Below are 24972 nucleotides of genomic sequence, written 5' to 3'. Positions count from 1 at the left end.
CTAGGGGATAAAGTATCTATCTATCTATCTATCTATCTATCTATCTATCTATCTATCTATCTATCTATCTATCTATCTATCTATCTATCTATCTATCTATCTATCTATCTATCTATCTATCTATCTATCTATCTATCTATCTATCTATCTATCTATCTATCTATCTATCTGTCTATCTGTCTATCTGTCTGTCTGTCTGTCTGTCAGTCATACATATACATACATACTGGCGCTAAAGTAAATTGACAACACAGGAAGTAACGTGCTGTTATCTTTATGTCTCAGTCCGCAGACTTCAGTCCAAAGGGATCCTGATCCAGATGTTTCCTCTCCATGAGAAGGAGGAACTGAAGAGACTGTCTTTTTCCTGGTACAAAAAGGTGAAGTTGTCCCTTCAGCCTCTTGGTAAGTGGAAGAATAGTCACCATTTGAGAAAACATAATCCAATTGTTATATTATAAGATTTTTATATAAGATTTTTGTCACACCTTACATTGTTAGTCCTCACACATCCTTATCACAATGCTCCATCTGCTTCAGACTTGCTCTTTCCCTTGGTGGATGTTTTTGACTGAAATGCTCTGTTAGTGCTCCTACCCACTTCTTTTCTCTTGGTCCTCTGTCAGATGATATCAGACACTACTATGGTGAGGGCCAGGCCTTCTACTTTGGCTTCTTGGAGTACTTCACCTTTGCCCTGGTGCCCATGGCCCTCATTGGAGTGCCTTACTATCTGTTTGACTGGGAGGGCTACGACAAATACGTAATCTTTGCTGCGTTTAATTTGGTCTGGTGTACGGTTATACTGGAGGTAATGAGAGTGATTTTTACTTATTTATAGACCAGAGTCATTCAGGACTTTTTAAAAAATACAACCTAAAAGACTTAAAGGAGCTGTTAGTTTTGCTATTGCTACATTGCTCACATTAAAAGCTGTTCACCTCCAAGTTTAGAAGAAACGTTATGAGTTTAGCATCAACCTTCATTCCATTACTCACCAACAGCTGTTTCCAGAGGTGTAAAGAAACACCAATGTTAACCCTGGTTTTACTTCTATTTCTTTCACTTCTTTCCTTCAGAGTAACAAACCATGGTCATTCGGTATAAGAGATATATTTATGTAAAAATGAAACAATATACTTATACTGACCTGATACAATATCTGACACAAAAGAATATGTGATCAAAATAAATTGAATTTCATTTCCTTATAAAACCTTCTTGTTGACATGGGTAAAACCTAATGTAAAGAAGAAGATTGGCAAAGTATTTTAAAAGATTTAAAATTACAATTAATTTGTATTTGGGGGCTGTCTCCAGTCTTTAAGTATGTCATCTAATTATTGTTGCTCTTAATATGCCTCATGAGATTTTTTTGTATATAAGCCGTAGTTACACTGAATGACATCTTAGTGAACGTCTTCTGTAAATTGTGGTAAAAACGTATCATAACCATATTAAAATTAAAAAGGATACATTGTAATGTACAGAAAAAACACAATGTTTTTGACGCTTGAAAGCCCCTTTGTGTTTTGACCTTCTACTGAAGTCAGCATGCTAACCAGCTAGCCCAGGCCTGGTCAGACTTTCTCGTCGCTTTCTGATACAGAGTCACTGTAATATGCAGACTGTCCTGAAGACGTAGCTGCTCAGAGGACAAATTATAACCTCTTGTATTGTTAATATTGGCAAGACTGTTAGGTAAACAGCTGTTATTGCTAATGTTAGCTATGTAGCAATAGCAAAACAAAAAGCTTCTTTAAAGGGATAGTTCAGGTTTTTTGACGTTGGGTTGTGTGAGGTAATCTTAAATACTCAGTTCATTACCCACAGTAGATTCTGTTCAGCGCACTCCCAGTTAGGAAAGCCAGCCGGCAGTACCCGATATTGTGGCAGAGTGATATGTTGGTGTGCAGAGTAGTGTGTTGGTGTGCATGTGATTTACAGACTTTTAAAAATGGCCACTGAAACAATCCAATATCTGTTTAAATGTACGCTTCAGGTAGAATATTTTCAGCAGTTTATCTTCCTGTGAAAACAGCACTATCCTTTGGCTATACATTTTTCAACCACTGAACTACCGTATTCCTACGCACAAGCACACCTACGGAGCGCACTGTATTACGCTGCAGCTGCAGGTCAACTGAGTAAATCAGAAAGCGGCTTAATACACTGCACACCGTAGGTGCGCTGGTGTGTCTCTAAAACACATTTTTTCTCGTGGCCCTGTGCACAGCAACACATAGCTCTGCCACTCTGCCGGGTGCTGCCGGTCCGCTGAACGGAATCTGCTGTGGGTAATGTAACGACTATTCATGAGTATCTCAAACAACCCCACGTCAGAAAACCCGAACTATTTCTTTAAGGAGGAACTTGATTATAAATAATTTCTTAAAAAACGAATGTAAGAATGTGAGATGACCAGATGAATGACACAAGGACATTATGTTGTAGCTTTAATGAATAACAATGCAGTGATGAGCTGAACCTTTCCTCCACCAGTTATGGAAGCGGTGTAGTGCCTCACTAGCCTACCACTGGGGCACACTGAGCAGGAAGAAAGCCTTTGAAGAACCTCGGCCTGGTTTCCATGGTGTCCTCGGCTTCAACCCTGTGACGGGCCGCGAGGAGCCTCTCTACCCCAACGCTAAGAGGCAGCTGCGGATCTACCTTGTGTCCGTGCCCTTTGTGCTGCTCTGCCTCTACCTGTCCCTCTACGTCATGATGATCTACTTTCAGATGGAGGGCTGGGCACTCACAGTCCACGATGAGGAGCCCACATTCTGGACGGGAATACTACTGTTCATCCCCAGTATCATCTATGCTGTGGTCATAGAGATTATGAACCTGATCTACAGGTATGCTGCGGAGTTCCTCACAGAATGGGGTGAGTTGTCTAAATCTGTTCTTGTTTTAATGAAGAGTGGCAGTGCAGAAACAACATACATCAAATCAGACACTGACATCAATTCATAATTTAAGGCATTTATCAAGCAGAAATGATCCCTTTCCTGCTTCTCATATATGACAGTTATCTCCTTTTGTTTTCAAAGATAGAAGATATGTTAAGGTTTAGGACTTTATGTAAGAATAACAAACAGTTTAAAAATTCCACCTTTGACCTGAGGAATTGGCCTTTTAATAGAAAAAAAAATAAGCCAAAATAATGTTTAGTTGCAAACCAAGATCAAATCAGTAATTCCACTGTATTACATTACATTCATTTAGCATTCACCTCATATCATGGCAAAGTTTGGCAAAGTTGCAGAAAGATTTCTTTATGCCTGTGTGCTATCAACAGTCGGAGCTGGGGGCATTATGTTTTTTTTACAAAGATGAACTGATTAGATTTTGGAGGTCAAAGGTCAAGATCACTGTGACCTCACAAAACATGTTTTTGGCCTTAACCCAAGAAGCTGAGTGGACTCCTCAGGACCACAGGGACATGTACACACATTTGTTTGACCATTAGTTTTTGGTGAACCTGTTAGACAGGACAACAGATTCTTGTGGCTGTACAGAGCTTCTAAAGAGAAAAGCTCTGTATACCTGCACATTTTTTTTTACTTCACTTATTTTCACTTATTCAGACTGATCAGTTCTCTGCACAGGTTGAAATATGGGTGGAACTTCACTGGAAACTATGTGAGGTCACTAAACTACAAGTACCAGTGAGAATGATAAATGTGGAAGCTAACAGGGTGTGGGAGAAATGCTAATTAAGTCCAGTTTCTCTAATCCGGTACTGAACGGTGGTACACCAGCTGTTTTCCACCAGCTGTGAAAAGCAAAACACCTGCTGTGACATCACTGATTGGGGAAGGGTAACATGATTGATTGTTTCAACCCAGAAAGAGCAACACAATCTCATTTACTTTCTGTTTGATTCAGTGTTGATTTAGCACTCCACCAGGTTTACAAACCAAAGTCGATGTACATGTCACAGGGAGAACTGCTCATCCTGTCACAACAGATGTATAATGTTGTATGGCTTATGGAGTTTTGTCAACTCAAGTTGTAGGAGCCTAAAAGCATTTTTGTTGATGTTTAAGTGGTTAAATAACACAGTTCATTGAATGTTTAATAATTTAAATATTTAAAGTAATCAAAAAGGTAAATATATGATTCTTTAGATTAAAAATGTGTGGTTACAATTTAAAATATGTAACATTTCATTTCTAATTGATTGTACTGTGTAGAACTTGGTTAGACCTTTAATGATCCCACGCAAAGGGAGTTCAGGGGCGTTACCGAGAGGTAATTACAGGACAAGCAGAGAGAGTAGAGCGACACAGTTTTTTGACCTCTCTCTCACTCTCTTTCTCTATATCTCCTTTTCTGTATATTGACTTTTATTATTTGAAAGTGGAAAAGATTTTGTTTTGTATCACCTTTTTGATGTAAAGTAAAGAATTTAACTTTACAAGTGGTCTCCTGGAATTTTGTGGATTTCGAAGTGGACGAGAGGGATGATAGAGCGTCAAGCTATGGCTTTACTAAATGGAAACTTACACAAGTGATCAGCTGATGTTTATGTTACATTAGGGGAAGTCTGTGTAACAGGGGTCAGTCTCCTCCTGAATATACAGTTCACAACACCCCATTAAATGTCTTTTTCTACATAACAGTTACGTTCTCTGCGTTGTGTAAAAGACGATGCAAGTAACGTCTGGCAGTTGACTGACTGACAGCTCCAATGTCAATTCACTGACTTTTTTATTTGCTTACAAGCATATGCATACAAGGCCCAGCCTCAATAAAACAATTTAATATAATCACTTTGTCTCTCAGATTAGATACATTAATACATTAACATTTCGAGATCTTCATTTAACAGTCACAGACTTGGGGCGCCTCAGTGGCTCACCTGGTAGAGCGTGTACCACAGAGGTTTAGTCCTGACCACAGCGGCCATGGGTTCCAGTCGCTGCATGTCATCCCCTCTCTCTCTCTCTCTCCCTGACTTTCCTGTTCATCTCTCACTATCCTATCAGAATAAAGGCAAAAATGCCAAAAAAAAATTTGACTTGTTCCACCAGTAATGGACTTTATATAGTTGTATTGTTACCTTGGTAACCTAGCACTAACTATGAAAATATTAAAATTTAAAGCTCAAATTATGTGTTTAATGTAACATGCTGCATCTGCTGTGTAGACTTTTTGTCCATCCTCTTTTTGCAACAATAGGAAATCACTCTTACTCTAATATGAGCAGAAAAGACCCTTCATTTTTGGAGTTAAGTACAAATAACATTATTATTATTATATTATAACTTCTCATTTCAAAACATTGAGATGTGTTGTTGTTTTCCCTTTGTTAGACAAAATGAATTGGTAGTAAACTGTGGATGTGAAGACTACGCTTCAGTGCATTCTGTAGGATGAGGGAGGAAATGTGATGCGGGTCATAGAAAGAACTGCCTGTCATTTGTTTTATGTGACATGCTTCAAATGTTTTTTTCCCCTCTGTGCGTTTAGAGAATCACCGGCTAGAGTCTTCATATCAGAATCACTTGGTCCTCAAAGTATTAGTCGTGAGTATAAAGGACTTATGTTTTTCAAAATATTGCCAATTTCATCCTTCAGTGATCCGACACTCACACTTATCATCGCTGGCTTGACACTTTTCTCTGCAGTTCAACTTCTTCAACTGTTTCGCCTCGTTGTTCTACATCGCCTTTGTCATGCAGGACATGGTGCTGCTCAGACAGGTAGGCCCGGGTTTTTCAGTTTCTTCTTCCACTGATTTTCAATATTTTTTATTTGTTTGTCTCCTTGTTTTGTTCTCATTTTGCTTCTGTTTCCTTCCTTCTATCATTATTCTTTTATTTCCTTTCTTCCATTCTTGATTCCTTTATTACTTCCTTGGGTTCTGTCTTCCCCATTTCCCTTTTATGTCTTTCTTTCCCTCCCTCCCTTGTTTCCCCTCACGTTTCCTCACCCTACCTGGTTTCTGTTGTTTTCTTTGTCTTGGTTTTCGTCTGTGTCCAGAGTCTGGCCACCCTACTGATTACTAGTCAGATCTTGAATCAGTTCATGGAGGCCTTCTTGCCCTACTGGCTCCAGAGGAGACGCAACAAGAAGATGATCCACAAGGTCCGGAAGAGAAAAACTCTGGAGGACAAAGAGCTTCCTCTGGCCGAGCAGGTCCGGCTGGAGGCTGACATGAGCACGTACTTGGTAGGTGCACATGGTCTTTTCTCTCAGTCAGTTTCATGATTTGAGTATCAGGTCTCCATTTGTGTTTATATGTTGATCCATATGCCTGTGAGATGTTCTCTCCCTCTCTCAGGGAACATTTGACGACTACCTGGAGCTGTTCCTGCTATTTGGTTACGTCAGTCTGTTCTCCTGTGTCTACCCTCTGGCTGCCGTCCTGGTGGTGTTGAACAACATCACTGAGGTTTACTCTGACGCCTTCAAGATGTGTCGCGTGTTCAAACGACCCTTCTCTGACCCAGCAGCAAACATAGGAGTCTGGCAGGTGGGACATGCAAAAAGCAGGTAGCATGTATGCAAACACTTTTGTCAGATTGCTTCAGCAACTTTTATAGATTCATCCATATTGAGTTTTTTGACACTAAGGTGGCAGTTGATGTTATTTTTAGGAAATAAAAAGCTAAAAACAAATGTTCTTTATTTTTTAAAGTGCAGATTAAACCAAAGCTGCTGCTATTATTGAACAGCTTGAGGACAATAAATGCACCACCTCCTTGGGTCCAATTATCCACTCGCATGGTTTCTCATATCACCGCTATGCAGACGAAACCCATCTTTACCTGTCAGACAAACCCACGGATCTCAGCCTGTCTCTCTGACATAACCACATGGATGAAGGAACACAACCTTCTAAACTAAACCTCTCTATGACTGAACTGTTAGTCATCCCGGCCAATCAGTCTCTTCATCATGATATCAATATTAAAATCACCTATTCATCTCTTACCCCAACCAAGGTCTAGAGAAACCTGGGTGTCATGTTTGATGACCAGCTCTCCTTCTCAGACCATGTGGTTGCTCTATACAACATCAGAAAAATCAGGCCTTACCTGACTCAGTATGCCCCCAGCTCTTGGTTCAGACCACTGTTATCTCTCATCTCAACTCCTTTCCTCCACAGTGAAACCCTTACGCATGCAATGCATTGAAGGGTTGAATGGTTTTCAATCAGCCTAAAAGCCCATGTCACTCCGCTACTCATCGACGTCCAATGGCTACCTATCCCAACCCAGCTCAAGGCAGAGGGAAGACCACACATGACTTAAAACTAACTTTATTTTATATAACTGAAAAATAAATTAAAGGCAAACAAATAAATGAACAAAAACAACAGGGAGGGAGGAAGCCAGGGAAGGGAGAGAGACTGGCTGACTACCACCAGCTTATATAGTGCAGCCAGACCAAGAAAGCTGAAGCTTCCTGAAAACTGAACTCCACCCATCAGGCTCCTGTAGCGAGAAGCCTGCTCAGAGAGGGTCGTCACACTACCTATGGCTGCCTGAATCAAATTCAACTCACTGATGCTGCCTTCAGAGTGACTTCTGGATCTGCTCCATCTACTTGAACTGAATCATTCAGCCTTATGCTCCTTCTCGCCACTGTGCTCCTCGAAGGAATGTTGTCAGGCATCACCATCCCTGATCACAAGACAGTCTCAGTCCAGACTGTTCAGGTCTGTGGTTCTATTAGAGCAGGGTGTCCCTCTCTATCTTCAAGAATCTGTTGAAGACTCCTCTCCTCTCCTAACACCTCTAACACCCCCAACAGGTCTAACTAGCTCTGTCTATTAACTTTTACCTACCTCCTTGAAACTATTGAATACAACCCAGTTGAAGCTTTCATGACGTCCCTCACTTGTAAGTCTGCCAAATGAATAAAAGTAAATGACACATGTATCCTCTCTAGTTACCATTATTCACTTCTGTGTGAAATGTTATCTGACTACACTGTCCATGAGAATATTACACTTCTGTCAGTCTTATTTATAACATGCTTTCCTGATCTGAACTGTTGATTAAGAGCGAGGTGTCACTAACCCTACACCGTGCCCATCTGGGTTTCCATTTTTGGAAACAAATCACTGACTGTTGCCGTCTCTCTGTCTCCGTGTCCAGCTCGCCTTTGAGGCCATGAGTGTGATCGCTGTTGTGACCAACTTCGCTCTGATCGGCATGTCTCCAGAAGTCAAGGCCTACTTCCCCGACTCAGAGACACAGCTCATACTGTGGACAGTGGCTATAGAGGTAATTCATGTGCACATTCATACACAAAGACACAAGACCATGTACATGCACACATACGGTAGTGATCCACATAGAACAGTGCACCTTTGTGTGGTGGTCACACAACATCTGTGCACCAGAGGTATTCTAATTGTGTTGGTATGATTATAAAACAAGACTTGGCTTGTCCCATAGCAGAACAGCAAGTGCTCAACCAGCCTCAAAGAGACAAGGACAAGTCAGTTTGAGTCGACCTGAAGATTATTATAGGAGACAGTCAAAGGTTTTTTTTTTTTGATTTGATCAGATTGACTTAAAATGCAACAATTTGCCTTATTTAAAAAGGCCTAGGAAGAAAAGTACATACGCTCTTGGGTGTATCTGATACACCACATGAATGGACACTTGAGTAACTGCTTAACATGGTTGAAAGCTACCAAGGAAAATAGTAAATCTTTCCCTTTGCTTCCTTTAATGTCAGCAGAAATCTCATAATAATGGAGGAAGCACTATTAGTTTGCATTGACCACGAAAGGCCACGAGGCAAACTTACATTCAAGCACAACAAACAATCACAAGGTTTACAAATAATACCAAAAACCAGCCAACGTCCAAACAGTCTCAGTTCTTTAACACGACTTCAGTAGTCTGATTATGATTAAATCCCCAGTTAAGGCAATGAATAACATAGAGTTGGGAGCATAGCAAGACACCGCAGTTCATAATATGAAGAGGAACCCACGCAATCACACCGCAGTCTGTTCAGACGAAGGGTCCAGTGAGGGTCCACAACATATAATCCCCCTCCCCCATTTAATACATAACAGTGGAATGAAAATAATAATAAAGGCCATAGTCACAACCTGTGTTCAGATCATACGTCAACAATAACACTCTATATGTACAGCATTTTAAATATCTGAGGGAAAATAATAAAAGCCATGTTCACCATCACGATTGCCATTCACACAGGTGGAGCTTAGCTGATCGTTACGAATAAATCTTTAGCTGCTTATCATTTTTGTTAATTGTAACTCACTGTACTCTGCACTCTGTACAGCAGCTCCCAAACCCTGCAGAGTGTTGTATTAGAACCATCAGAACCTACGGCAGTATGATGGTACAAAAGCCACATGGACAAACAAGTTGGCCCCAGTCAAAGACCAGATGTTCACTTCCTGTCCTGACACCGTATGGGACACTTTGAGAACCATCTAATTGGAGGAAATAAATGAAAACACCTGTGTGGATGTATTACAAGTTGTGGGGCCTTCAACTAAAACATGGAGATACAGCCCTTTTGTGTGCAAGCATGATGCTGTGGCTGAAGGGCTGTTGAAACTTCTTGTGCACTAGATGGAGCCAGAGTCCAAATTCAATCCATGCGAGAGAGGGAGAGAGGGAGAGAGGGAGAGAGAGGGAGAGAGAGAGAGAGAGAGAGAGAGAGAGAGAGAGAGAGAGAGAGAGAGAGTGAGTATCTGCATAAATGTTTTTTTGCACTATGCATCCCTGTCAGCCTGTCATTGTTTAAGCTTGTGTGTGTGTGTGTGTGTTACTAATTTTGGCATCACCCTGCCCCGCTTTTATCTGCGTTCTATTCATACAGCATTTCGACACCCAACACACACACAGAATGTGTGTGTGTTTCTGCTGTTCAACAACCTCCCGGGGGAACGATTGTTCTCGACATCCAGTTATCGTGTCATATAGTCAGTCGACTGTTACTGTACTTCACTGCTGCTGTGGCACAAACTGGGTCATATTGATCATCTGCATGTTTGATTGAATGTGTGGTCTGAACACACACAGGTGATTGATAAACTCCTCTGCTCATGGAGAAGTTGTTCACTGTGTGTGATGTTTCTTCATCAGCAGCTGTGAGGATAAACGTGTTTACCAAAACCTTCTTTTGGTGAGAGATGGACTGAGTTTATTTCGCCTGACTCTGCTTCACATGCGCCTGCGGGTTTAGAGCACTGACTCTTTTAAGGTGTCCACATTATTAATTTACATTCATACAAAACACTACTCAAAAATACAGATAGAACAGACTGAAAATATCTTGTGCAGTTGTGACAGTAGTGGCAAAGTGACTAAATGAAATGCTCGTGTTCAGACCTCTCTCACATTTTTCTGTCTTGGTTGTGATTGGTTGTCTGGCCAGCACAACTGTTAACCAGAGCTTTTTACTAAATCTGCTGTAAACATCAATTATCTTTAGAGAATGAACTCCAATGGAAACTTTCCAATCTTTAAGTGGAACTCACTCCTTCTAAACTGCATGTTGGATGGTTGCATAGAGTTTGAAGTCCAACAGCTGAGTGCAGCACTATGAATGTCTCCTAGAAGAGCCTTTCTAATCCTCATTTTTAAATAATATCATAACTCCTCCCTCTCAATCACAGACAGCTTCTCTGAGTGAGGCTCTTTGGAACAACTATAAACACATCTTTTCCAATAGTGTCTCCAGTAAGTGACACAAATAACAAAAAACAGAGTTAAAGAGGGAAACAGAGCCTGATTACTTCCTCACTCGCACTAACCAGTTAAAGTGGGTGTAAATGTTGGATTGTCGGCTTCGACACTGATGCGTCCTGTGTGACGTTGGAGAAGGGGGAGGTTGTTTCTGACGCTTTCCAAACAGACGTACAGTTTTGAAAGAGTATAAATTAAAGCTCTAATAACAACAGGTCGGTGAGCCAATCAGAAGAGGGGAGGCTCTGAGCTTGTTTTCCAATAAAAATACAGCAGATTTCAGGTAAACACTCAGAGAAACCAAATCCTGCAAGTATGAACTGTGGGTCCAGGTGGGCGGGGCTTGGGGCATGGCTGTGAGTGATGACATCTTTTTTGTGACATCACAAAGTTACAGCTTGTTTTAAGGCTCAGTTTCTGAATGTGTGTATTTCTCTGTGGACTGAGGCTTTGATACTTTCACAGTAATAATATAGAACCTAGACCTGCTTTATAATCAAACAACACATGGACATCTACCTTTAGACTGTATCAGACCTTTAAGCCTCACTCAGTGCAGTTATACTCCTTATACTTTTTCTACCAATCTAATGACACTAAGTGCCATCCTCAGGGCAGACTTCATATGTCAACCTAACAAAATCTTTAGGACGGTTGACTGCTCTGTCCGTCACTTCAGTATTTTTTAGTCTGGGTTTTAGTCACATTCTCCTAACAGGGAGCGTGCCACCTCTCATCCGTCCCCACTGCCTTCACACTCTCCTGGACAACGTGAATTTTTATGGCCATAGACACAGGCACACTGGCCCAGGAGAGGGAGTGATGGTCTCTGTTTGACTTATACTCTGCCCCCTCACCTGAATAAGTAGAGGAGGCGAGGTGCTGTTCTGGTGCACACAGACAAACCCAGCTCCCAGCATGCATTAGACTATCACTCTCTCCCTTATAATGTGGCAGTGTGTCAGCAATCCATCCTGCATGATATGACACAGTAGATCAGGTAGACCTGTCTGTGGTATACATCACAGGCTCACATCAATGTAGACACGGAGAAAGGAGATGGAAAAACGGTGAGGAGGAAAGGGGTTGAGAGGAGAACAGGTCGGTCTGATGAGGGAGAAACAGTGTGTGTGTGTGTGTGTGTGTGATGAACCTGAGTCACCAGCTGATTGTACATCTGAGCACGTTCCACCCTGTTACCATTCAGCACATTTCCTTGAAAAGAGCAGGCAGGCTATTAAAGAGCTGTTCAGTGTACATATACACAGATGCTGCTTATTGACAGAAATAACCGTTAACAGGCCTGTGAGTGCTACTCTATTCAGTCACAGATGTTTAATCATCTCACAGTTTCATATTATATTCAGATTACATTTTCAGTTGTTTTAATCTGTGTTCTTTAAAGAGAGAGAGAAGACTCAAACTAAGGGTTAAAATCAAGTCACTCAGCCCCTCTTATCTTGGTTGTGGGGTTGGGGTGGGGGTGGGCAGGAGGGCAGCACCTTGTTGCTTTCCTGCAGTAGTGCTATGATACCTGGGTAATTACTGTATAGGGCTTACACACATCAGTGAGCAGTAACCAGGCAACCGGCCAGCCTGCCACAGAAACAGACAGACTCAGAGTCACGGGCCTGTCTGTTATAATCTGCTCCTTTCAGAACAGGGACTCTGAACCTGGTCTGCTCAAAAACGAAGGGTGGACAGATCAGATCAGATCTGACGCCACAGCAGTGTCAGAGGTTTGACTTTTTATGTACAACAAGCAGGTGTTTTCTTCATTTGACAGAAACCTTTAGAACAAAAACTCTGAATCTTATCATGGTTGTGTAGCCTGTGTTGCTTTGTGTAGATGTTTGTTGACCTCCTGCACTGTCCTAAATCAGCAATGTAGGTGTCTCATCTACTCATCGTCAATACCTGATGAATTATCACTTGACAAAGTTGTTATGAGAAACATTTTATCAAAGGTTGCCTGTTTACACATTGAGCAGATATTAGCATTAATGTTTCTAGCCACCTGTTTAATTCAAAGTTTAGTGTTCCCTCTTTTTAGCTCCTTTATTGGTCTCCACCATAGACTGTGAAAAAATGTAAATGTACATCGCCTCCGTGAATAACCTACAGGTTTCTGAAGAGTGGTTTTGAAGCTCAGAATGAGCTGCTTTGCCGTCGTCATCTTGGCAGTGCTTGACTCCGCCCCTAAGTCCCATTTAATACAAAAATGGGAAAAGAGGTGGGGCGTGTGTGGAGCCAGTTTGTGGCATACACTCACCACCTGTCATTCAAAGTGACCATGCCCTAATTTATACATAACTTTAAGCCTTAATAAAATGTAAACAATGAGTCATATAAAAATTCACCCCCGTACAGTTGTCATAAAGGAGGAAATTAGCTCTGGAGACCAAAACAGTTTTTGTACTAGGCTGTAAACATGTTTATTTCTGCTGTAAAGATGGACATTTTAACATGGGAGTCTATGGGGATTGATGGGAGTAATTCATGTTTGGCCACACACCTCTCTGAGTTGCTGCTGCAGCAACTGAGTGGAGACTATTGGCTTCTCTGAACACACCTACTCAGTTAGCCTCTACCAATAGCCTACATGTGAGGCATTTAGGGGACATCTGTAAATTGTAGCTGCAGAAAATAACTTCGGTAACACTATCCTCCTCCAAACCGTGTCTCTGAGCCACTGCATATATATCGGTCATCCACCACAGCAAGTGAATTCTCAGCATGTAGGAAAAATGTATGTCTGTCAAATGTAATTAATGATGAAAACACCAGTATGGACATAGATTTGTCTCAATATTATTTGTATGGGCAGATGAACAGATTGTTGAGAATTGTTTGTGTGTCAGTCGATCAGAATCGAAATGAACATGGTTAAAAAAAAAAAAAAAAAAAAACAGTGTTAATGTCACAATCATGAACTGAGTTGTTAGACTCAGTGGATGAGTGGATAACTGAAGAAGCACAAGCCTTCCACAAGCTTCTCACAATAAGTTGCTGAATTTTGGCCCTTTCCTCCTGACAGAACTGGTGAACTGAGTCAGAGTTGTAGGCATCCTTACTTGCGTATGCCTTTTCAAGTCTGCACACAAATTTTCTGTTGGATCGAAGTCAGGGCTTTGTGATGGCCATAATACTTTGACCTTGTTGTTCTCAAGCCATGTTGTCACATCTTTGGAAGTATGATTGTCCATTTGAAGGAATCATTTATGACCGAGCTTTAATTTCCTGGCTGATGTTTCGAGATGTTGCTTCAAAATATCCACATAATTTTCCTTCCTCATGATGCCATCTGTTTTGTAAAGTTCACCAGTCCCTCAAACAACAAATTATTGGAAAAATTACTTATATGCCCTTATAGATGTGCCAAAACTATAGATAACACAAAATCTGTGGAGTTGTTTTTTATGTAAATGTCTGACTTCAACTGTAGTGTGGGGTTGAGATTAAAACATTAGGTCTGAATGAGAATTCAGTGAGTGCTAGCAGAGAGCTCTTTGTTTGCTCTGTCTGAGCTTTGTGTGAGATGTATGAATTTTTTAAACTAAAGGCTGGGATGAGAATAAATTTAGTTCACAGAGAGAGCTCTCTGATGTCTTTGATAAAAAAGAGGCACAAAAGTTGAGAAAATCTGAGAATTATTTCAGAGCTTGATGAGATCTAATTTGAAATTTAAAAGGATTATAATTTGAGATTTAATTTTGGATTCTGGATTCTTCTGGTAACAGAAGCTTTTTGGAGGCTGTATGGTAGACAGCTCTACTGCCACACACAACAATACACTCAAGCACATTGACAGACACAAACAAACACCATCTTACTTTTTTAATATTCACCTTCAAAATTAGAGTCTCAGCCAGGTAAAAAGAGCCTAGTGGAGGTTCTGTTGGGCAGCTCTACCGCTACACACACACACACACACACACACACACAAACACACACACACACACACACACACACACACACACATATTTATATTGACAGAAACACAGAAAAAAACCATCTCCACGATTTGGATTAACCTTCAAAATAAAAGTCTCAGCCAGGTTAGAGGGGATTACTGGCTTTGTAACCTTATGCAAATTTATACTGCCACACACAGAAGCACACACATTGACAGACACAGACCATCTCTACGCCATGGATACACTTTCAAAATAAGATTTTCAAAAAAGTAAGAGGTAAAGTAGGCAATAAAAGTTTAATCTTCAGTCAAAGCTATTGTGTATATTGGGATATAGTGGGTTCTCTTTGTAGAACTTTGCTGTAACTTTGTGTCACAACAACATTGGATTTGGTTTGGTTTGGTCAGTGTTTATCTGAAATGTTATAATAATAGATCACTCAGAAAATAGTCAGCCATTCAGAAGAGGGGCTCAGAGCCTCCACTCTTCCGATTGGCTCACTGACCTGTTGTTACTAGAGCTCCAGAGAGAAGCCTGAGAGAGGAGATGTAAAACTACACTGAGATGGTTTTTGGTTCTTAAAACCAAAATATATCTTCTTGTGGATCAACACTTAAAATAAAACACTAGAGAAGAGTAAAATATGGGAACTGGGGAAAAACGTTGGAGTTTTAAACTCCACAGTTTAATTTTTGAGTTATAAAGGCTTGTTCTGTTCCTGTCAGATCACACATGAAATAACAGAATTAGTTGTTCCTCATCAGTTGGATTGATGGTGGATTGAAATGTTAATTTTCCAATTAACAGTGAATGGGTGCCATGGTAACAGCATTAAGTGCTGAATACTGAGCAGTGGAAGTATCAGTTGTTCTGTGGTCCACTTGATTCATGCCAGTCTTGGCAGCAGTGTAGCTGCTCTTGTGTGTCAAGGTTGTCTTCCTCAGGTGAAGACGCCTCCTAATGTGGTCTGGGGATCATGATGCTCATCATCCAAATGGCTAAATTAACATTTAGGATTTAGGGGGTCACTTTTGCCTCAATTAGAAACTTTCTCTTTTGTGTAGAGGAGGACTCGGAGTAGAAGAGACATGGTGATGATGATGGTGATAATGATGAATCACACAGGTGATGGAGAAGCTCAGTCAAGTTCCTTTGCCAGTTTAACATACTCAGTGTTACAATGATAATGAAAATACCTTCAAACTTGGCATCTGAAGTTTGATCACATTCATTATGTCAGAGGAAACAGAATTTATTGTCAGACCTTGAAAAGTGAAACAGCATTTAACCCTCCAGTCCTCATCCTCTCACTCTCAGCCTAACCTTGTGCTGCTGAACACTCAGAGATATAAATTAGCCTTGAATAGCATTAGCAATCAGCTAAGAGCTGGAGTGTTTATTGTGCACTTTAAATCAATATGACAAGTCACTAGGATCAGGGATTTCTCTGCTTCTTCTGCTTTAATTAGTGGAGCTGCCACGCTGACTGGAATGACAAAATCTCTTAGTCAAGAGTGATGTTGGTGTCCCTCCTCACAGTCTGAGGCACAGATTCATTACCACGCCTCAAAGTTTTTTCTTCAACAGCTCTTTGTGGAACTAAATTGAGGCTCTACATTTGTTTTTGTATTTCCCAGAAACCTCAGTGAATGTTCCCCTGAGAGAGATCATTGGACTGTTGGTGTAGGTCAGTTTAGTAAAATGATATGTGATGTGAAAATGTAGGTTATAGTTATAACCTGTAAGGTTTCCACATTAAAATGTCTAAAAACAACTAGACTTATATTCTATATGTTGTTGAGTTGTGTTCTTACATTATGACAAATGTTTCCATCAATTCTCAAACCAGAGAAATCTGTGATTCTAATCATTGGAACGCTCCGTGTCATTTGGTCACCTGTCAATGACATCATATTTCTTATCATCATCTCATCTGTCAGTGTTGTGGTTTCCTGCCAGAAGCACTTACAGCCACATACATTTTTTACACCTTGGTCGTTTTTGACTAACTTTGAAACAGATGAAGGATTTTACTCATCTGACGTCTGGATCTGCAGTTATCAGAGAAGCAAGCTGAGGAAAGGTTACGCTTCTTCACTACTCTGCCAAATGAGACCCCTAGAGGCAGAAGTTACAGACTGTGTGTTTAACACACTTGTTTGAAGCTGATTAATTCACAAGCAGTGTGATGTCAAAGTTAGAAAATATTAGACCTAAACAGAATCATTCATCTTACCCAAATCACTTGGTTCAATAAGGCTGAGACCTTTTCCAAACACACACACACACACACACACACACACACACACGCAGAGTCCATTACTGTAATGAAAGAAACAGGCACTGAAACAACACAGCTGATGGCAGCCGGCAGTAATCCAGATGGACTGGCACAGGTGTGTGTGTGTGTGTGTGTGTGTGTGTGTGTGTGTGTGTGTGTGTGTGTGTGTTGTGTGTGGTGTGTTGTGTGTGGTCTGGTGGCCAGTTGGGAATCATGTTGGTCAGCATACACATCCTCATGGTAACACACACACACTTCGTGACTCTGTTAGGAACAGCACCACTAACTGTGTAGTAGTTCCTCAGTTCTTTCAATGTCATGGATCCACAGATGTTGACACACTCTCCGGACTCTGAGCACTCTGCTATGTTGAGCATGATGCACTCACATCATTTCTGCTGATTCTGTCAGCTGCATTTCATGCTGCCACTCTCCTGTTCTACCACATCCCAAAGGTCTTCTACTGGTTCAGGCTGGGAGACTGGGGGGGGGCACTGAAGTTCAATGAACTCACTGTCATGTTGATGAAACCAGTTTGAGATGACTTTAGCTTTGTGTCATGGAGCATTATCCTGCTGGAAATAGACAATTAAAAGATGGTGAGCGTATGGCGTGAAGGGGATGAACATCGTCAGCAGCAACACTCAGATAGACTGTGACATTCAGACCATGACTGATTGGTATTAAGAAAGAAAACATTCCCAATTCCATCACGCCACACCTCCAGCCTGGACTGTTGCACACAAGGCAGGTTGGGTCCATGGTGTGTCCACTGCAGCCTCAGGTCTCTGTTCTTGTGACGGAAGTGGAACCTGACGTTGTCTCCTGCTGTTTTGGTCCATCCACGTCAAGTTTGGACGTGTTGTTCACTCTGAAGCTTTTCTGCTCAGCAGTTGTAAAGAGTGGTTATCTGAGGTGATTGTAGCCTCTCTGTCAGCACTACAACCAGTCTACTACTTTCTCCTCTGACCCTTTGACCTCTCTCATCAACGCAGGAGCTGCTGCTCACTGGATGCTTTTTCTTGTTGCTCCATTCTGAGTAAAAAACTCTCGAGACTGTTGTGAGTGAAAATCCAGATCAGCAGAAACACTCAAAGCAGCCGTCTGACACAGACAATCGTGAAGGCTCAAAGTCACTGAGATCACATTTTATCTCATTAACTGAAGCTCCTCATTCTGGATTTGCAGGGTCTTATTCACCGTACTGCTGTCACCAGTGATTGGTTTAGTTGGATGTTATAGTTAGCATTGAATAGAGCAGATTGTTGTGTACGTAAGATAAAGGTGTACTCTTCAGGTGGATGGTACTGCGCAGTTCTTACGCAGGTCCCTCGAGTGTATCCTCTCGTTGTAGAATGGAGGATCGTTAGCAGACGCTCCCAGACAGAGTGATTCTTTAACGTTGTTTGCCACTTTATTGGTGTTATACGCGAGTGTTAATTTTACACAATGTGGAATGAAGTTGCTCATTCCATGCCATGCAGTCTATCACAGTCAAATAACTCAGAGACAAATGTGAAGACGGTCTGGATACTGTGTCTGGGAAAACCCCAGCCTGTATCGTTCGCATTTTTCTTGTGTTGATAAGGGGTGGGTTTATTGTCTGATGGTGTTTTGTGCGTGCCAATACTTTTGCAATGAGGAGTGGAGATGATGTCTTTCATTGGCTTCATGCCATCCCTCGTATGCCCATTTGTTTTCTGTCTCATCTGAGGTCAGGTCTTCCCGCTGAACAGCAGGTCAGATACAGATGTAGTACCACGACGTCCACTTCTCCTCCGAGAATAGTGCCCAGGTTGTTTCCAGCTCCGTCCTGCTGCCCAAGGCCAGGTGAGATATACTAATCTCGTCCAGCTGGAGTTTCTGGGTTACCCCGAGGCTCCTACTACCGAGCTGGTGACATCGCCATGTGATGGAAAGTTTGGTTCACGCTGGCTGGGGGCACCGCGAGCGCACGCGCATCTAAGCAATGCCGGCGAACTCTACCTCACACTGCTGCCTGTGCTCTGAATGTGAAGGGTAGGCAGGACTTGTGCTGTAGCGTCCCTAGGGCTGGATGGAGGAGTTCTTACTCTGTCTGTGAGGCCGAGCCAGACCCTACTGATCTGACAGGACCCCTACGGGGTACTTGCCCTTGTCAGTGCTGCTTGGTATCTCTGGCATCGTCATTATGTTTTCACTACATACGCACAAAACCAAAGAAATGGCTATAGTAGTGAAGAGACAAACCTGCAGTTATATCGCTCTACATGAGCCGCCTGAGTCTGGACGTCCGCAACGGCTGAGGTCAGTACCCCATAGCTCTCAGTGTGTGAAATATGGTCCGAACTTCAGAGCGAGAAGATAAACCACGCTTTACTGTCAGCCTGGTAAGTTGCAAACTGTTTCATTAGGTCCCTATAGGTAAGTTTCCTCCGTTCATGGAAACTTATTGTAACATTTGACGTATTATTATTAAGGGTGTACGTTAAGTTCGAGTCGCAGCTGGCGGGCGTGGACAGCTTGTGGGGGACCTGGTGGAAATGTGATAGTTGTGAGTTGCCGCTTGCGCAGACAACCGAGAATGCGATCACAAACGTCTTCAGCTCTCAACAGACCTCCTCGTTTGGTCCCATTTTCCTCGGAGTTATCTTGGGAAGGTGAGATGGGGCGGAGTCGAGAAACTGGCCGCGTGAACAGATGGCTCTCTCTAGGGCAGCTGACTCGTGGAGTCCTTCAACTAACTCCTGTCGTTCAGAACCTCCAGGTGCTCAGAGTCCGTCAGGCTACATCACGATGGCTTCTTATTATGCAAGTTGAGTCACAGAGTTCGTGCCCTTTTGCAGTGATCCAGACATCTGACGCCTGTTGATGGCTCCATGAAGCCTCATTAATTTAATAGATCTAAATGTGATCTTGAGACTCAGTAAGCCTTTTATTACAGCAGGCTCCTCAAGTACACTCTTCAGAAGTAATTAAAGTTTACTCTTATGGGGCGCGGAGTCTGTGGTGTTTAACACTGGTTGATCTGGGAGGGTTAAAAACCCCCAGGAAGGTGAAGATGGTGGTTTGTAGTTTTGAAGACTCAGAGCATCACCAGGGAGAAGTAATCAAGCTACACACAGAGTATCAAGCAGAGTCACTGAACACATGATTCAAATGATGTTTGTCAATGGCTATATAGTTGCATATGTTTCATGGTGTTGAGAGTCAGAACTGACTGTTCTGTTTAACCAAAGCTGCAAAAGAATGCTTGCTTGTTGATTTATTTGGTTTGTTTATTTCGCGTCCTCACTTGAGCTTGAAAATTTGGAACAGAAGGTCGTCTGTCTCATCTTGCCCTGCTTTGTTCTTCTTCGTTGTCCTCTTGATCTGTTACAGCACATTTGTCCCACCAATAACTCACCAACCCAACAGAAGACGTCCATGTCTCTTTTGGACGCATGTTTTCTCTGCAACAACCAGGAGTGGAAGTAAGAAGCTGGAAGCACAAAGGTCCCCCTGAGGTGTGTTTGAAACCCTGTGATGTGTCTGTGATTCCTGTGATTTCAGCACCGCCCGTGCTGGCACGTACAACGTTTCTCGCCTTGGCCTGTCTCTCCCAGAGGTGTTCCCAAACACAATCCAGTCAAATCTAGCCCGGCTGGAGTTCAAGTTCCCTGCCCGCCTGGAAGACTGTGGGAGGCCCCTCAAGAAAGAAGGTAGAAGTAGTTACCCTGGAAAGCTTGTACCTGCCTGTAACATTAATGTCCGTAGTTACGGGCTGTGCATGTTCTTACAATTGAATCAGTTTGGGTTCATTAGCTACAACACTGCATCGAGGTCCTGAAAGGACGACAGCTGAGCGACAGCCATGCAGGGCAATCTTTGTTTTTAAAAAGCTGCAGTGTCGATAGATCGCCTTTCCATCCATGCTTTTAAGGCTTCAACACAGAGGCTGTTGGCTGTCAGGTTTGTAATCTAGACTCTTTCAGCAGCTTTTCTGTCTTTCACTTTGCTCAGGTTAGCGAAAAACAGTCTTCCACCGGTGCCAGAGAAGCCTGTGTTACTGTACTGTGTTGAACAGCGTCAAGCTAGGAAACACAACAGAAGCAGCTTAATGTCTGCAACGAAGAAAGTTCGAAAAGTATAAATAAGTTTGTCGACGTGACTCTGAGCATGTTTGCGATTTCATAACATGTCATGTAAGACGCTGGAGCCTCCCAGGACCATGGTCATAACATAACAAGTGAAAACCTTTCCCTGTAGGTGCGGTCATTTGGAAACTGTGTAGGCAGAACACGCAGGTTCGAGGCTCCTCTAATGGACAGGAGGGCGGACTAAGGTCCATTTACGCCAGGCAGGCGAGCAGGCATCACGCCTCAGGTGGAGCCTCTTGTTGGGACGAGGGAGGAAGTCTGCTGACTGTGTTGATGCAGACAACACAGAAAAGCTCATCAGCATTAATCTTTTGTGTGGTGTGGTGGTGGTGTGTGTGTGTGTGTGTGTGGTGTGTGTTCGTTGTGGTGTGTGGTGTGTGTGTTTTCTTCATCAAGCATTGTTTATCCAGCTCCTAATCACTTAAATGAGCCAATGTCAAGCTTCTTTTTCCCACATGAGGACTGCTGTTCTCTATAGTCTGCTTTGGTTCATAACCAATACAACAATGAATCTTGAGTGCTGCTGCTCAACTCTTCCAAGTAAGATTCCGTGAAGAAATATGTTACAACTTGCGGCAAAACATGTCGTGAGCATGTTTAATGTGATTTGATCCCAGTTGATCCAGACTATAAATCGATGGGGAATTTGTCTGTGTTGCCAGGTAGACTGAGCAGGCAGCATGTTTGAGGGCAGTGACTGCACTGAATTATTTCTGAGTCTGCGCGGCTCTAGAAACCTTCCAGTACGTTCGCAAGCGTGTAAGAAGCCGTGTTATTACTACGAGCGCCTTCCTGGAAGGCAGATGAGAGACAGTGATGTCAAAACTGGTAAGCTTGGAACCGGTGTGTGGGATCTTTGTAATTGTTATCATAATTCTAGTCAATTGACTTTGTCCTCTTGGAAACTGTGTTATTGGTGGTCTTGAAAACAAACATCAGCTTTCTTAAAACATTCCTCAGTCTTCAGTTTTTGGAACTTTTTTCTTAAAACCTCTTATATGATTTCAAGAACAAATATTAGTGTTGTTGAGTGACATTAGGGATTACAAATGGCAATGGACAGCATGAGATAACAGTTCTTCACGAGCCGCCAAGTATGCGGTGGCCTTACCTGTTAAGTGTTACTAAGCAAAAGACAGGATATGATTTTACTAGTTGTGTTATGTCATCATTTGTCATTGTTGGCTAGGTAACGCCCGGAACCAGCTAAACTAGTTCGTCATATTGGACGGTGATGTCGTGAGGCTGATTCGGGTGGACTCGTTGCTGGAAGACGAGACACGTAGAACATTGTTCCGTGTACCTTGCATCAATACCTTTCAGCGTGTCGTGTCCGACGTGAAAGTAAAGTCCAGGCTTTGCTTTCCCTTCCATGCCTGCCTGAACGACCGACATCATTTAAGATTGCAAATGTTAGTTTCTGAAAATATTTGTCACTCTTTTTCGTTTGTTACTAACTTCACTAAGAGTAGGTATAAACGATTCTCGTGTATCCGTGTGATGGTGACGCTGATTAACAGCTAATAGGAGTCAGTCGCCCTGTGAATGTGGGATGTGGATATAACATGTAGTTAAAGTCTCATGCTTGTTTGTGCTCTATGATCAGCAAAATGGGACATTCGTTACTGCTTTTGCCTCGTGCCAAATTCCAATTGAACTGTGTTGTGTAGGAACAACATAACAGTTTGTAGTAGATTGCTCCTAAATTGCAATCGTAGTTCCATCGGCTTGAACGTGAGTTTCGATGGCTGAAACGGAGTGTGTCTACTAGCGATGGTTTCAACGCTACTGGTTGAACTAGTTTGCCCTATTGTTGCAGATTGTGAAGCGGTGAAGCTGGTGCGTGGATGCGATATTGGAAGAAGTAAATGAGGTCGGTCACGCTGTGCAAGTGAGATGGAAAACTATATAATGCGAGACGTTCAGAAAAGGAACGAACGTGCTCTGTGCAGGAGGAGATCTTCAAGAGGTCGTTGATATTCGCTAAAATCACAGACCACACCTCAACCCCCTTATTAAAGATATAGATCTGAATGTGTGCTGTGTCTCTCTTCATGTGACTATATCTATTGTATCATTGAGCTTATCTGCCTCGGACCTGGTCTGACGTCTCCTACATCAAGGCATCAACTGCAACAGCAGGTGCTTTTGTCTCGAGTCCACGGGCCGAACTGTCAGTAGAGGTAACGGTCTGTGTTTCTTTGATCGTAACTAAGCGTAAGCACACACGAGCATTCAAGCTTGAGGGAGGGCAGAGCCCGCTTGCGAACTGCCTGGTCCAGCAGGCACAACGTTGTGGTTAAAAAAGTTAACGCGATACAATTAACTCCATGAAAAAGTATGGTAGCTAGATGGCCGTGCACGAGCTTGTATGTCACAAACAGTGGGGCAACCTATGGAGTGGCGGTTAGAATGCGGTTCCTAATAAACTGTTGGCTTTCCAACTTGTAAGAATGACGAACTGCGACACAGAAGTGCAGGAGGTGTGAGGGAGACCAGATTAGCTCGACGTCAAAGTCTGCACAGCGCGTGGACTCTAAAAACCTAGGAGGGCAGTGGCGGTGATCTCTTGGTTTGCTCCATCACAGTGTTTCTAGAGCTCTGCACCTGAGCCATGTGGTCCATGGCTCCAGTTTGCATTTTTGTTCTCTCTGCTCGGCGAGCTCGCGCTGCGTGGTGAAGGGATATTTCCTTGTGACTTTACAGCTGTAACTGTGTGATTCTTGGCTCTCGGTCTCATTAGTATTTCTTTTTTGTCCAGGGTTAATTGTATTGACTTTTCCTTCAGTTGAATAACCCCGCCGATTAAGAGATGATATATCTCTTTTTTACATTCCGCGTGTGTTGTTTGAGCTGTTAAAATATCAACTTGTCCTGGGACCAGGGGCTGACTGGCACCAAAAACTCTGTTAGCTGTATTCATGACTAATAACTAGATGTCGTAGACGCAGAAAAGCCAGAAACACACACCAGCACACAAAAAAATAAAAAAAAAAAAAACATCCTTTTTCATAGAAGTTTCTAGTGAAGGCCTGTGGCGTTCACGTGTGGTTGTGATGGTATTTCTACTTCTGAGTTGAAAATCTAACTCAGATTTTGTGGCACCGAGCCGTCTATTGTCCACTCCCACAGTTAGCGATGGAATCGGATGAAAGACTTCTGGCACCGCTTGAAACAAGTCAGTTTGTTATAGCAAAAGCACTGTCTGTTGCCATCTAAGTGTCTAGGGAGAGAGAAAGGACGGACATGGTTGCTACCTTCATTTACCTGGGGAGCGGAGAGTCTTCCATGAGGTCTGGCCATCAGGGGTCTCCAACACTGTGATTAATTAATATTCAAGATAGTTATGAGAGACGCAGTTTACTAAATGTGACATCGGAATGTAAATAGTATGTTCCAGGGATAATTAAAGCGACCGCTGAAGGAGAGACATTGAAGATAACGAAACAATTAATTGTCTGATTTATGAAAACGTAAATGACTGTAGAAAGTCTCTTATAAATGATGATAATGACTCAGTTGAATGTAAGCTCCGTGAAGTCGGTTATCAGATTGTTTATGGTAGGCTGGTGTAAATGGTATGGTGTCTTGCAGCTATGTTTCACTTGGGAAACCGGTACCGTGTCTCACATGACGAAGTTCAGGTGGTCTATAAACACCTAATTTGGAACGGGCTGGCGGAGGCGTGGCCCGTGACGTGGCATTGTGTGGCCAATCAAGCTAATCGATAATAATTCCCATCTCCAGCGATATCAACCCACCCGTCAAACCAGGATCGTGTTGTCGTGATGTTCGCACAGTATATGTTGTGGGTTTGTCTCTTTTCCCTTGGGCTCATCAATGAGTAAATAACAAGAGGCAGAACACACATACACACACAGCATACGACACACTACACAGCTGGTGAGCTCAGCAACCACGACTTACTCTCATCTTTCGTGGGCTGGTTGTTGAGGATT

The 24972-nt window shown here is 42.4% G+C and overlaps 1 protein-coding gene across 2 annotated transcripts in view; it reads left to right on the top strand.

The window, feature by feature from the left end:
* ano10 (anoctamin 10) overlaps nt 1-24972 on the top strand; it is a 47396-nt gene that overhangs the window by 8137 nt on the left and 14287 nt on the right. For both annotated transcript variants that reach the window (XM_022751147.1, XM_022751139.1), the window contains exons 6-13: nt 286-405; nt 627-811; nt 2503-2887; nt 5479-5534; nt 5637-5711; nt 5992-6180; nt 6293-6484; nt 8115-8243. In XM_022751147.1, coding sequence (XP_022606868.1) covers nt 286-405; nt 627-811; nt 2503-2887; nt 5479-5534; nt 5637-5711; nt 5992-6180; nt 6293-6484; nt 8115-8243 — 1331 coding nt within the window. The remainder of the gene's footprint in view (nt 1-285; nt 406-626; nt 812-2502; nt 2888-5478; nt 5535-5636; nt 5712-5991; nt 6181-6292; nt 6485-8114; nt 8244-24972) is intronic.

Source organism: Seriola dumerili, unplaced genomic scaffold (genome assembly GCF_002260705.1).
Source record: "Seriola dumerili isolate Sdu_G_001 unplaced genomic scaffold, Sdu_1.0 BDQW01000016.1, whole genome shotgun sequence".
In the NCBI taxonomy this organism is placed as follows: Eukaryota; Metazoa; Chordata; class Actinopteri; order Carangiformes; family Carangidae; genus Seriola; species Seriola dumerili.
Note: the sequence above shows the minus strand (reverse complement) of the source record. Positions and strands in the feature narration are given on the sequence as shown.